Source organism: Anomaloglossus baeobatrachus, chromosome 2 (genome assembly GCF_048569485.1).
Source record: "Anomaloglossus baeobatrachus isolate aAnoBae1 chromosome 2, aAnoBae1.hap1, whole genome shotgun sequence".
In the NCBI taxonomy this organism is placed as follows: Eukaryota; Metazoa; Chordata; class Amphibia; order Anura; family Aromobatidae; genus Anomaloglossus; species Anomaloglossus baeobatrachus.
Window position 1 is genome coordinate 771,462,097 of NC_134354.1, and position 14,425 is coordinate 771,476,521.

The 14,425-nt window shown below is 47.2% G+C and overlaps 1 protein-coding gene across 2 annotated transcripts in view; it reads left to right on the forward strand.

The window, feature by feature from the left end:
• CCDC83 (coiled-coil domain containing 83) overlaps positions 1–14,425 on the forward strand; it is a 111,906-nt gene that overhangs the window by 14,319 nt on the left and 83,162 nt on the right. Inside the window, exons 2-3 of one of the 2 annotated variants that reach the window (XM_075334702.1) lie at positions 3,312–3,444; positions 14,124–14,208. In XM_075334702.1, coding sequence (XP_075190817.1) covers positions 3,335–3,444; positions 14,124–14,208 — 195 coding nt within the window. In that variant the 5' untranslated portion in view covers positions 3,312–3,334. Of the gene's footprint in view, positions 1–3,311; positions 3,445–12,898; positions 12,967–14,123; positions 14,209–14,425 lie in introns of those variants that run through there. The other variant, XM_075334704.1, reaches the window with a different exon arrangement.

Consider the following 14,425-nt stretch of genomic DNA (forward strand, 5'->3'; position numbering starts at 1 on the left):
GTACATCAATCTATGGGGCCCCTTAAACTTAAGAGATCTTAAATTAAAAGGATGGTCTGAAGGTAAAGTAATTTTCCTCCTAAATCTCCATTTATTTAGTGCTATAATATAAACTATTTTCTAGTATGCTTGCATTAAAACTTTGCTATCCTTCCCTAATTACAATATCTGCTTGCTATTCTATTTTTTCCCCTACTTCCTTTTTGATGACTCTTTGTTTGACAATCACAGTGCATGCTGGGACACTCAAACAAAGTGTCATCAGGGGGCAGAGGCATCAGTCACTACTTCAGCCTATGCCCTCTTTTTGAAATAGAGGGGAGCCAGCATGATCTGAAATTGGCATGCATAATATAAAAAGTGAAAATTCACACATTTATTCCAACTGTACTACAATAAAAAAAAAAAAAAATGAGATTTTTAGCAAATAATTGATCAATTTTTTGAGCCACCCCTGCCAACGTCACGGCAAATCTCAATAGGGGGGTCCTACTCTACATTCTGTATTTCATGTGCCATGCGGCCTCCTAAATAAAGTTAAAAGCAGAACCATAATAGAGCACACATACCTGTAACCTGTATATAACCGCTTCTATGTTGCAAAAAAGGCACTTGTGGATAGAGACCAGCCCAGGTCCCAGCATGTGGAGAAAGCCCTACACATACCAGGACTATATCAGAACTGATCCTCCCAGTGCCAAACAGCAACCATTGATAAAGGCGAACCAGATCCAAGATGGTGCTTAATTAGCATTGCCTGTGGAAAGGGGTGAGGTAACTGAATCTGAACAGCTACCAACAGGAGGAATATATTGCAAGCCAAAATCAGGCATGCATGGCATGGTGGTGACCGGCCACCAGAATTTGTAGCATAACTACGACCAAACAGAGAGAGAGGGGAGCCAGCATGATCTGAAATTGGCATGCATAATATAAAAAGTGAAAATTCACACATTTATTCCAACTGTACTACAATAAAAAAAAAATGAGATTTTTAGCAAATAATTGATCAATTTTTTGAGCCACCCCTGCCAACGTCACGGCAAATCTCAATAGGGGGGTCCTACTCTACATTCTGTATTTCATGTGCCATGCGGCCTCCTAGATAAAGTTAAAAGCAGAACCATAATAGAGCACACATACCTGTAACCTGTATATAACCGCTTCTATGTTGCAAAAAAGGCACTTGTGGATAGAGACCAGCCCAGGTCCCAGCATGTGGAGCAAGCCCTACACATACCAGGACTATATCAGAACTGATCCTCCCAGTGCCAAACAGCAACCATTGATAAAGGCGAACCAGATCCAAGATGGTGCTTAATTAGCATTGCCTGTGGAAAGGGGTGAGGTAACTGAGTCTGAACAGCTACCAACAGGAGGAATATATTGCAAGCCAAAATCAGGCATGCATGTTTTGACCGTAGTTATGCTACAAATCTGGTGTCTGACCAACACCATGCCATGCACGCCTGATTTTGGTTTGCAATATATTCCTCCTGTTGGTGGCTGTTCAGACTCAGTTACCTCACCCCTTTCCACAGGCAATGCTAATTAAGCACCATTCTTGGATCTGGTCCGCCTTTATCAATGGTTGCTGTTTGGCACTGGGAGGATCAGTTCTGATATAGTCCTGGTGTGTGTAGAGCTTGCTCCACATGCTGGGACCTGGGCTGGTCTCTATCCACAAGTGCCTTTTTTGCAACATGGAAGCGGCTATATACTGGTTGCAGGTATGTGTGCTCTATTATGGTTCTGCTTTTAACTTTATCTAGGAGGCCGCATGGCACATGAAATACAGAATGTAGAGTAGGACCCCCCTATTGAGATTTGCCGTGACGTTGGCAGGGGTGGCTCAAAAAATTGATCAATTATTTGCTAAAAATCTCATTTTTTTATTATAGTACAGTTGGAATAAATTTGTGAATTTTCACTTTTTATATGATGCATGCCAATTTCAGATCGTGCTGGTTATCTTTTTTTCTCTGTTTTGACCGTAGTTATGCTACAAATCTGGTGTCTGACCAACACCATACCATGCACGCCTGATTTTGGCTTGCAATATATTCCTCCTGTTGGTGGCTGTTCAGACTCAGTTACCTCACCCCTTTCCACAGGCAATGCTAATTAAGCACCATTCTTGGATCTGGTTCGCCTTTATCAATGGTTGCTGTTTGGCACTGGGAGGATCAGTTCTGATATAGTCCTGGTATGTGTGGGGCTTTCTCCACATGCTGGGACCTGGGCTGGTCTCTATCCACAAGTGCCTTTTTTGCAACATAGAAGCGGCTATATACTGGTTGCAGGTATGTGTGCTCCATTATGGTTCTGCTTTTAACTTTATCTAGGAGGCCGCATGGCACATGAAATACAGAATGTAGAGTATGACCCCCCTATTGAGATTTGCCGTGACGTTGGCAGGGGTGGCTCAAAAAATTGATCAATTATTTGCTAAAAATCTCATTTTTTTATTATAGTACAGTTGGAATAAATTTGTGAATTTTCACTTTTTATATGATGCATGCCAATTTCAGATCGTGCTGGTTATCCTTTTTTCCTCTTTTTGAAATGAAGCGTCATCAGTGACGCTTATTTTATGGGCTGGGCTAATCCCTGCACAATATACACTGTGCACACTGACAGTGCGCTCTCTATTGTTGGTTAAGATCAGGAGTAACGAGCTGGCAACCGAGCAGTGTCAGAATACCCTTTGTGCAGAGACTAATAACGTCACTTGCAAGGATGGCATGCCGGGTATCCTGACACCACTCCGTTGCCAGCTCATTAACGTGGAATTGATCCAACAATAAAGAGTGCGCTGTCAGTGTGCACCTTGTGCTGGGACTAGCCCAGCCCCTAACACAAGCGTCACTGATGATATTTCGTTTCAGGGAGGGAGCAGAAGCTATGGCAGGGACTGCAGCCCCTGCTCCCTGATGACGCTTTGTTTGAGTATCCCAGCATGCACTGCTATTCTCAAATGAAGAGTCATCAAAAAGGAAGTAGGGAAAAAAAATAGCAGTTATATAGTGTAGTGAGGGAAGGATTGGGAATTTTTAATGCAAATATATTAGAAAATAGTTTAGATTATGGCACTAAATATAAAGAGATTTAGAATGAAAATTGCTTTGGCCTTTGGACCACCCCTTTAAATAGTCCGTCCTGAGATTGATTACCTTTAAAGCCAAAGTCATTAGAGGGTTTTCTAATATTTAATGATGGCTAAGTGTATGGGAGATGAAGAAATAACAAGTATAGTATATCAATGAAACATAGGTGTGTGACGAACCCTAGAGAAATTGTTTTCTTTATAGTCTTTTCCCAGTTAAATTAGAACATGGGGAAGAGTGAGAAGAAGAAAGGCAAGAAGGGATCCAAGAAAAAGAAGCCAAGTAAGAAGTCTCAGGAAAACAAGATGACGTTTGCAGAAGCTCTTCTGGCTTATCAGTAAGTATAAGGGGTGTAGTGTCCGTCATACCCGGGCCCTGGTGCCCCAAAGCCCCTCTGCCATAAAAGTATGCACCAGTATTATAAATGGCATAGTATAGTAGGCAGGGAGTGACTTGCAACTAGTGATGAGCGAGCACTACCATGCTCGGGTGCTCAATACTTGTAACTAGAGATGAGTGAGCACTACCATGCTCGGGTGCTCGGTATTCGTAACAAGTGGTGAGCGGGCACTACCATGCTCGGGTGCTCGGTATTCGTAACTAGTGATGAGTGGGCACTACCATGCTCAGTACTCGTAACTAGTGAGGAGCGGGCACTACCATGCTCATGTGCTCAGTACTCGTAACTAGTGATGAGCAGGCACTACCATGTTCAGGTGTTCGGTACTCGTAACTAGTGATGAGCGGGCACTACCATGCTCAGGTGCTCGATACTCGTAATTAGTGATGAGCGGGCACTACCATGCTTGGGTGCTCGGTACTCGTAACTAGTGATGAGCGGGCACTACCATGCTCGGGTGCTCAGTACTCGTAATTAGTGATGAGCGAGCACTACCATGCTCGGGCGCTCGGTACTCGTAACTAGTGATGAGCGGGCACTACCATGTTCAGGTGCTCGGTACTCGTAACTAGTGATGAGCGGGCACTACCATGCTCGGGTGCTCTGTACTCGTAACTAGTGATGAGCGGGCACTACCATGCTCGTGTGCTCAGTACTCGTAACTAGTGATGAGCAAACACTACCATGCTCGTGTGCTCAGTACTCGTAACTAGTGATGAGCGGGCACTACCATGCTCAGGTGCTCAGTACTCGTAACTAGTGATGAGCAGGCACTACCATGCTCGGGTGCTCAGTACTCGTAACTAGTGATGAGCAGGCTCTACCATGTTCAGGTGCTCGGTACTCGTAACTAGTGATGAGCGGGCACTACCATGCTCGGGTGCTCTGTACTCGTAACTAGTGATGAGCAAACACTACCATGTTCAGGTGCTCAGTACTGGTAACTAGTGATGAGCGGGCACTACCATGTTCAGGTGCTCAGTACTCGTAACTAGTGATGAGCGGGCACTACCATGCTCAGGTGCTCGGTACTCGTAACTAGTGATGAGCGGGCACTACCATGTTCAGGTGCTCGGTACTCGTAACTAGTGATGAGCGGGCACTACCATGCTCGGGTGCTCTGTACTCGTAACTAGTGATGAGCAAACACTACCATGTTCAGGTGCTCAGTACTCGTAACTAGTGATGAGCGGGCACTACCATGTTCAGGTGCTCGGTACTCGTAACTAGTGATGAGCGGGCACTACCATGTTCAGGTGCTCGGTACTCGTAACTAGTAATGAGCGGGCACTACCATGCTCAGGTGCTCAGTACTCGTAACTAGTGATGAGCGGGCACTACCATGCTCAGGTGCTGGGTACTCATAATTAGTGATGCGCGGGCACTACCATGCTCGGGTGCTCAGTACTCGTAACTAGTGATGAGCGGGCACTACCATGCTCAGGTGCTCAGTACTCGTAACTAGTGATGAGCGGGCACTACCATGCTCGGGTGCTCTGTACTCGTAACTAGTGATGAGCGGGCACTACCATGTTCAGGTGCTCGGTACTCGTAACTAGTGATGAGTGGGCACTACCATGCTCAGGTGCTCAGTACTGGTAACTAGTGATGAGCGGGCACTACCATGCTCAAGTGCTCAGTACTCGTAACTAGTGATGAGTGGGCACTACCATGCTCAGGTGCTCAGTACTCGTAACTAGTGATGAGTGGGCACTACTATGCTCAGGTGCTCAGTACTCGTAACTAGTGATGAGCGGGCACTACCATGCTCAGGTGCTGGGTACTCGTAATTAGTGATGAGCGAGCACTACCATGCTCTGGTGATCGGTACTCTTTCTCTGTCTGTCTGTCTGTCTCTTTCCCTGTCTGCCTTTGTCTGTTTGTCTGTCTCGTTCCCTGTCTGCCTTTGTCTGTGTGGCACCCCAGGGTTGCCACAGTAACAACACAAAGGGTTAACTCCCCATACACAACACCAAGACCTCCTGGCCAGAAGGGGGAGACCAAGCTGCTTCCCTGTATATTCTGGTGGGGGGAGGAAATGGTCAGGAGTTTCAGTTTGGAAGTTCAGTGCAGAGCACTGAGGAGAAAGGATCTCTGCAGGTTGGAAGCTGGCTTTAGCTCACCTCAGGATCCACTGACCAATTCCAGGCCTAGCTGAGGGTCTGAGGAAAGGAGAAAGAGTACACAGAGGAACATTCCTGGGAGGCAGAGCATTGCTGAGCTCATCCCAGTGGAGCACACAGAACGGATGCTGGATCCGAGACTGCAGGTTACATACTGCACAGTGAACACCAGAGAAGTGAGGATTCCACATTCTCTATCTGTACCACAGACACAAGCAACATAAGAGAGTTCAGGAACATACTAGGAAGGACTCGAGTTGCCTGTCAGGTCGGTACCTAGGAGCAGAGCAGAGCAGAGCCGGCTGCAGAGTTCACACAGCAGCAGGGCCACACACAAGCACAGTGCAGAAAAAGGGAGCCAAAACGGCCCGGCTGGGTGGGAGAAGCCCTGAACCCCTCACAGACTCCGTGGACAGTACTCTGCTGAATACCATCATCAGTAAAGGACAAAGAAACTGCAAAAACCGTGAGTCTGCCTGTTTATTGTGCTCGTGTCCTGCACTCCCCCCATAGACTACTATCACACTGCCCCGGGGAAAAGGCTCTACCCGTGGGGAGCCGTCCCATCTCAAGCTGCCTTCCATCACCCCGGAGGTTCTGCAGCAGCGGTGGTCATCTCTGATCACATTCCACAGGTGGCGTCACGAACATAACCCCCCTTTTTATTGTGGAACCAGGGAGCACAGACCGGGTCACGACACCGTTATCCCCTTTCCAGAAGCGACCCTTGGCCCGGTTCTGGGTATTCCCTTAACCCCTGGCGACACAACTTTGGCGTCACGAACAGGATGCGGACTGGACCCGGCTGCAACCCGGGTGACGTGCGCCTGTAAAGACTTATTGCATCGCATAAAAGACTTGCACTGTGAATTGTTGCAATAAAGAACGTACTTTACACTTTGCAAAGATACCTGGAAAAAAAAAAAAATCCAAAACCATCGTTGGTAAAATTTTCCAGGCGCCATCTTTAATCGCGCCATTAGCTGCTACGCACGGGAAAACATCGCGCCTAAACTAAGACTCCGCCTACCGCTTGCAGAGGAGGTGCGCTCGGTGCTGCGACCCGAACGAAAACGCAGAAAAGTGTCCCAGGCTTGCTGTCAAGAAGACTGGTGAAATTAACTAAGGGGGCGCAAAGATGTCGCAGCAGGGAGACGCTGTTGTACCCGGCGGTGCAGCCGCACCTATCATGCCGTTCCTGATGCCGTACACCCCGGGTGCAGTGTGGCTGCCGCAGTACTCAGGTGAGCCCAACACACTTAATGACTTTATCGGAAAGCTAAAAATCTACTATAGCATGTACCCCCTGACAGAAGCCCAGCGTGTTGGTATGCTTATGGGACAGTTAACTGGCAATGCCCAGCGGGAGGCTACATCCTGGCCGGACGATGCAAAGGACTCTGTAGAGCATATAATAGCTGGACTAAAAGCAGCTTTTGAATCCACTGCTGGCAGCCGGGCTAAAATGAGGTTCTTTGGATGCAAGCAAAAACCTAGAGAGAGCGCAAGAGACTTTGCCTTAAACTTGCAGGAGGCGCTCAGAGCACTTAAATTAGCAGAACCTGCCTTAGCCCCTGGAGCAGATAAGCTGCTCATAAACCAATTCCTGGATGGACTCTCATCCCCTTCCCACCGGGGACAACTGAGCATGATGGTGATCCAGGATCCAGGACTAACATTTGCCCAGCTAAAGGATAGAGCCATCCGCCTCCAGCAGGTGGAGGAGCCGCGGGATATAGATTCTGTTCAACACCTTACAGCGGCACCCCAGCAGCCAGTAGTGCCGGTGACATCGGCCATGTCAGCGGCTGCTGCTAACCACCTGGAGCCGATCACTAATGAGGCTCTCCATCAAAGGCTTGATGCCCTGACAGACACTGTTGCTTCCATGGCTAGAATCGTCCAGGAGCTGCGTGGATCCAAGTCTGCACCCAAGATTGAGCTGGCGACCAGCAAGGAGGATGTCCCGTGGATGAGGCCTAGGAGATACCAAGCGATGAGAGGACGACCCAGCGACCGCTACCAGCCGGATGGACAGCCCATTTGCCGCCGTTGCAAGGAGCCAGGTCACTTTGCCCGTGAATGTGCTTTAAATGGGGATCCCCTGGGGAGGCGGGCCGCTCCTCAGGAATGAACTCTCAAGGTCCCTCACCCTGGCACGACAAGTATGTGGGGGGACGTCCAGTCATCCCCATCGTGCTGGATGGCATTCCGCTCAACGCCTTGCTGGACACTGGTTCCCAAATAACATCAATTCCGTATGTCCTTTATAAGAGGTACTGGGCTGATTCAGACGTTAGCAGTGGTCCATCTAATGTTGCATTGAATATATGGGCTAGCAATGGTGAATTAGTACCACAGGTTGGTTTCAGGGAAATGACCATTAAGATTGGGAGAGTAGAATTGCAGAATCAGGGTATTATCATTGTTGATGTTGACCGACGAGAACGTGAACCAACTATGCTGCTAGGAATGAATGTAATGGAAAATTGTTTTGCAGAGGTAATTACTGTCTTGCAGCAGATCGTCGAGACTGCCAAACCTGGGCAACAGAGAGTCCTGCAGAAGGAAATTAAAGCCTTGATGCTGAAGCAGCAGGTAGAAATGTCAGGAGGTGAAATTGGCAGTGCAAGGGTAAGTGACCCAATACCTATTGTAATTCCTCCCAAAACAGAAATGCTGGTCTGGTGTAGAGCCGCAATAGGCATCAGAGGGCGAGACTATCAGGCCCTGGTAGAACCCGTGTACTCAGACAGTAGGCCCACTGTACTGACGGCCAGAGGAATAGTTGAGGTACACAGGGGAAGAGTGCCAATACGCCTTCTAAATTGTGGGGAAGATGAGGTCACCCTACCAAAGTATGCTACCATGGCTAAGCTATATACGGTTGATAACAATGCCATCACCACTGTTGAGCCCTTGAAGCCGTCAAGTCAGGCGGAAGACAATGGCTCAGAGGGAAAGCTGGAGGATTGGTGCCAAAAGCTACATGTAGGTACCGATTCTACACCCTCCCATCAAAAGCATGGAGTATACAGGGTAGTGAAAGAATATGAACAAATATTCAGCAAACACCCATTAGACTTTGGGCAGATCAAAGGGGTAGAGCACACTATACCCACAGGTAACCATCCACCCATAAAGGAGAGGTATAGACCAGTACCACCAGCTCACTACCAATGCGCCAAAGACATGCTCAAAGGAATGAAAGAAGCAGGGGTAATAAGAGACAGTTGTAGCCCCTGGGCAGCCCCACTAGTGCTAGTTAAGAAAAAAGATGGGACCATGAGGATGTGCGTAGACTACAGACGAATCAACCGCATTACACACAAGGATGCATACCCATTACCTAGGATAGAAGAGTCATTGGCTGCATTAAAATCCGCTACTTACTTTTCCACCCTAGATCTGACTAGTGGGTATTGGCAAGTTCCTGTGGCAGAGGCTGATAAGGAGAAGACAGCATTCACCACGCCGATGGGCCTCTGTGAGTTCAATTGTATGCCGTTTGGACTCTGCAACGCACCTGGAACCTTCCAGCGACTGATGGAGTGCTGTCTAGGACATAAGAACTTTGAAACTGTCCTCCTGTACCTGGATGACGTCATAGTCTACTCCAAGACCTATGAACAGCATCTACAAGACCTGGCAGAAGTGTTTGAAGCCTTATCCGGATACGGCATGAAAATCAAGCCATCCAAGTGTCACCTTCTAAAGCCAAGGGTACAGTACCTGGGACATGTCGTGAGCTCAGAAGGGGTAGCACCAGATCCTGAAAAAGTTACCGTGATCAGAGATTGGTCAAGACCCACGAGCGTAAAAGAGGTGAGGCAATTCCTGGGACTGGTGGGCTACTATAGAAGATTTATAAAAGGGTTCACGAAGCTAGCAGCACCCCTACAAGACATCCTGGTAGGACAGTCAAAGAAGTCTGCAGCCCGAAATCCTCCTTTCCAGTGGAGTGATGAGAGAGAAGAGTCCTTTAAGAAGATGAAGTGGGCACTGACAGGAGAAGAGATCCTGGCATATCCAGATTACCATTAACCCTTCATTTTGTACACGGATGCCAGCAACTTAGGACTGGGAGCAGTATTGTCTCAAAAGCAGGAAGGCAAGGAGAAAGTTATTGCCTTTGCAAGCAGGAAGCTCCGGCCTACAGAAAGAAACCCAGAGAATTACAGCTCCTTCAAGTTAGAACTACTGGCAGTAGTTTGGGCTGTAACAGAGCGTTTCAAACACTACCTGGCAGCTGCAGAATTTACCATCTTTACTGACAACAATCCGTTGACCCACCTGGACTCTGCAAAATTAGGTGCGCTGGAACAGCGATGGATAGCCCGACTGTCAAACTACAACTTTGTCATCAAGTACAGGGCAGGCCACAAGAATGGGAATGCAGATGCCTTATCCCGAATGCCACACTCGGGGGACGTGGAAGAGGAACCGGAGGGTCTGGAAGATATTGAGCTGCCGGCCTTTCACCATCCTAAGATGGGACAGTATCAACCGAGTGTGTACCAAAAACAACAGCAGGCAACTCTCAACCCATTAGCACACCACGGATGGGCTGACACACAAGACAGTGATCCAGCTGTGAAGCTAGTGAAAGAACTGCTTACACAACAAGGTGCATACCCTAATCAGAATGCCCCAGCTGAGACACAACATCTCTGGAAAGAGAGAGGTAAATTGTTCCTGTACCAAGGGAAGCTCTGTAGAAGGCACACCAATCCCAAAACACATGAGTTGGTCTGGCAGATCATCGTGCCCAAGAGAGACGTCAAGATGGTTCTGGAAGCTTACCACGACGGTGCTGGTCATTTTGGTTGGAAAAAGTTGGAAGTGCTCTTAAGAGAAAGATTCTACTGGGTTGGCATGAGAAAATCAATTGAAGATTGGTGTAGAAAATGCGGACCGTGCAACCTCAGAAGAAAGGATCAACAGAACCAGAGAGCTCCACTCCAGTCCATAGTAACCAAGCAACCACTCGAGCTAGTCGCATTAGACCACGTCAAGTTGTCACCAAGCTGGTCCGGCTATGTCTATGCCTTAACCATCGTGGACCATTACTCACGCTTCTTAGTGGTGGTACCCGTGAAAGACCTTACAGCTAGAACAGCAGCTAAAGCATTCCAGACGTACTTTTGCAGACCCCATGGTTACCCAGAACAAGTCCTTGCAGATCAAGGTCCAGCTTTCGAATCACAGATCTTCCAAGAATTCTGCAACATGTATGGCTGTAAAAAGATCCGCACAACAGCATACCATCCCCAAACAAATGGCTTATGTGAGAAGATGAACCATATTGTGATTGACCTGTTGAAGACCTTACCAGAGTCAGAAAGAAATCAATGGCCAGAGAAATTGCCAGACTTGGTGGACTTGTACAGTCATGTCCCGGTGAGTTCTACAAACTGCACCCCCGCTTACCTCATGCGTGCAAGGCCCGGTAAACTGCCAATTGATTTAGATATGGGAATTCTGAAGCCAGATGCGGAAGTTCAAGAATCCAATTGGGATACCCTACGTCAGCAGCAGTATCGCCAAGTACAAGAGTGCGTAGAGAAAAGTCTCCAACAAGCTAGGGGAAGACAGGAGAGAAACTTCAACCAGCATGCTCTAGCAACCCCATTGCAACCTGGTGACCAAGTTCTCAAGAGGAAGCGACGCACGAACAAATTGGATAATCAGTGGGAAACCACCCCATATACAGTCTTACCATCAAGTATGGATAATCCTAAAGTGTGTCTCATCAGTAAGGATGAAGGAAGGACATCAGCTGTCGTGTCAAGAGATCAACTCAAACCGTGTCCTGAAACCCTGAAGACACCAGAAGTCACCTTACCCGTACAGGTACAACCCGTCAAAGAGGAAGAAGATGTATTCCATACAGTCTTAGGAGATTTCCCAAAAACATGGCCAAATTACTATGGAGCAGTAGTAGTCCCAATGATTGCCTTCCCTCAAGTGGTGGAACCACAATCAGAACCCATACCACAAGAAGTCTCAAGACAAGAAGAACTGGAAGTCGAAACCGTAGAGGAAGAACAGATTCCTGGTCCCAGTGGGCTTGCCAGTCCTACAGTCAGTACCCCATCCTCACAAGTACCAAAAACACCAAATAGGTACACTTCCACCCACACCATTATGCTAAGTACACCCAGTACACCAGCAGTATGCAGGTCACAGCGTAGTACTCAGGGTCAGATACCAGCAAGATTTAGAGACTAATGTGGAATTGCATATAAAATGTACATATGTTATAATGTTTATATGAAAAACCGTAACAGTTTAGTGTACAGAAAAGGTGAGAGAAGAGTGGTGTAAGGTGGCAGCACCGAGAGTTACAACTTGATCACATTGTTGGTGGCCCGAGGGCCGTGAGGCCTACTGCACTTATGACCAGAGTAGAGACACCTTTAAGAAGTGTTTGTTGATAGAAATGTTTATTTAATTGCAACGTTAAGACCAAAAGCCCAGTACCTACAGAGACTATACTGTATGAACACTTACATATTTTTGAACATTTTGGACTCTTTTTGAGCTTTAAGGTTTTTGTATTTTTTCCTTTTGAGACTTTGTATATATATATATAATTGTTGTGATAACTTGTTTGTTTGTTTCACAGTCCCGGAGTACTGTTCTTCACTAAGGGGGAATGTGGCACCCCAGGGTTGCCACAGTAACAACACAAAGGGTTAACTCCCCATACACAACACCAAGACCTCCTGGCCAGAAGGGGGAGACCAAGCTGCTTCCCTGGATATTCTGGTGGGGGGAGGAAATGGTCAGTAGTTTTCAGTTTGGAAGTTCAGTGCAGAGCACTGAGGAGAAAGGATCTCTGCAGAATGGAAGCTGGCTTGAGCTCACCTCAGGATCCACTGACCAATTCCAGGCCTAGCTGAGGGTCTGAGGAAAGGAGAAAGCGTACACAAAGGAACATTCCTGGGAGGCAGAGCATTGCTGAGCTCATCCCAGTGGAGCACACAGAACGGATGCTGGATCCGAGACTGCAGGTTACATACTGCACAGTGAACACCAGAGAAGTGAGGATTCCACATTCTCTATCTGTACCACAGACACAAGCAACATAGGAGAGTTCAGGAACATACTAGGAAGGACTCGAGTTGCCTGTCAGGTCGGTACCTAGGAGCAGAGCAGAGCAGAGCCGGCTGCAGAGTTCACACAGCAGCAGGGCCACACACAAGCACAGTGCAGAAAAAGGGAGCCAAAACGGCCCGGCTGGGTGGGAGAAACCCTGAACCCCTCACAGACTCCGTGGACAGTACTCTGCTGAATACCATCATCAGTAAAGGACAAAGAAACTGCAAAAACCGTGAGTCTGCCTGTTTATTGTGCTCGTGTCCTGCACTCCCCCCATAGACTAACATACTGCCCCGGGGAAAAGGCTCTACCCGTGGGGAGCTGTCCCATCTCAAGCTGCTTTCCATCACCCCGGAGGTTCTGCAGCAGCGGTGGTCATCTCTGATCACATTCCACGGGTGGCGTCACGAACATAACCCCCCTTTTTATTGTGGAACCAGGGAGCACAGACCGGGTCACGACACCGTGATCCCCTTTCTAGAAGCGACCCTTGGCCCGGTTCTGGGTATTCCCTTAACCCCTAGCGACACATCTGTTTGTCTGTCTTGTTCCCTGTCTGCCACTCTATCTCTCTGTCTGTCTCAGTCTGTCTCTTTTTGTCTCTGTCTGTCTCTCAGTCTGTCTGTCTCAGTCTGTCTCTCTGTTTGTGTCTGTCTGTGTCTGTCTCTCTACCGATATCATATTAATTTACACATAAGCTTTTTATACTAAGAATGTCCTTCATTGCCTATAGCAACCAATCACAGCTCCTATTAATAACCTGTAGTTCCCAGCTCCATTCACTTTAATGGAGGCAGATTTCTTGGTGAATAACTGTAAAGTGCAGGGTTACATTTTGCCCTCAAAACATAGTCTATGACGTTCCCTGGGTCACATGGGTTGTCTGTGCATAATGTTGTCATTGTAAATGCCACGGTGCGGATTCCTTTAGCAGACATACACACACACACACACACACACACACACACACACACACACACACACACACACACATATATACATACACACATATATACATACACACATACACATACACACACACATACATACACTCAGCTTTATATATTAGATTTGTATCACTAGATGAAGCTCAGGTTTACATCAGTTTATTAAGAATGTGTGAAACAAAAATGTTTATATAAACCCACCACATAAAAAGAGCCAATCTGATGATCACGCCAGGTTGAGGTACAGAGCCCATTTGACCACATAGCTCTTCTATATGACTACAGAGCTCAGCAACTTGCAGATCAGACGTAACAAGCCGCGTTTCACCCTCCTTCAACCATCTATGAAGTTCGTTAAGTTGTCACCATTGCGTTTGCGGTTATGTAACGTGACGTGTGCAGAGCGATAAAAATCCAATTATAAAATGTATTCAAATTCTAGAATTCAGATGAAGGAAAGCCGGATCGAAGAGTTATTGGCGGAGGTGAAGCAAGTTGAAGAAAAGAATGTGAGATATAAAGAAAGGGTAAGTTCAGCCATTACATGTATTTAAAAAAAATCTTGGCAATGTTTGTTTTTTTTTATATATTGTTAGGTTGACCAATAGGTCTTACTCACAGCAAGTTGGGCTGTAGTGTGTATATCGCCCAGGCAAAAAGCTAATGCTCTACCAGGATACAGCAAAACCCCCACTAATGTGGAAGCTTCACAGGTGCAGGAGAAGCAGATCACACACACACCTC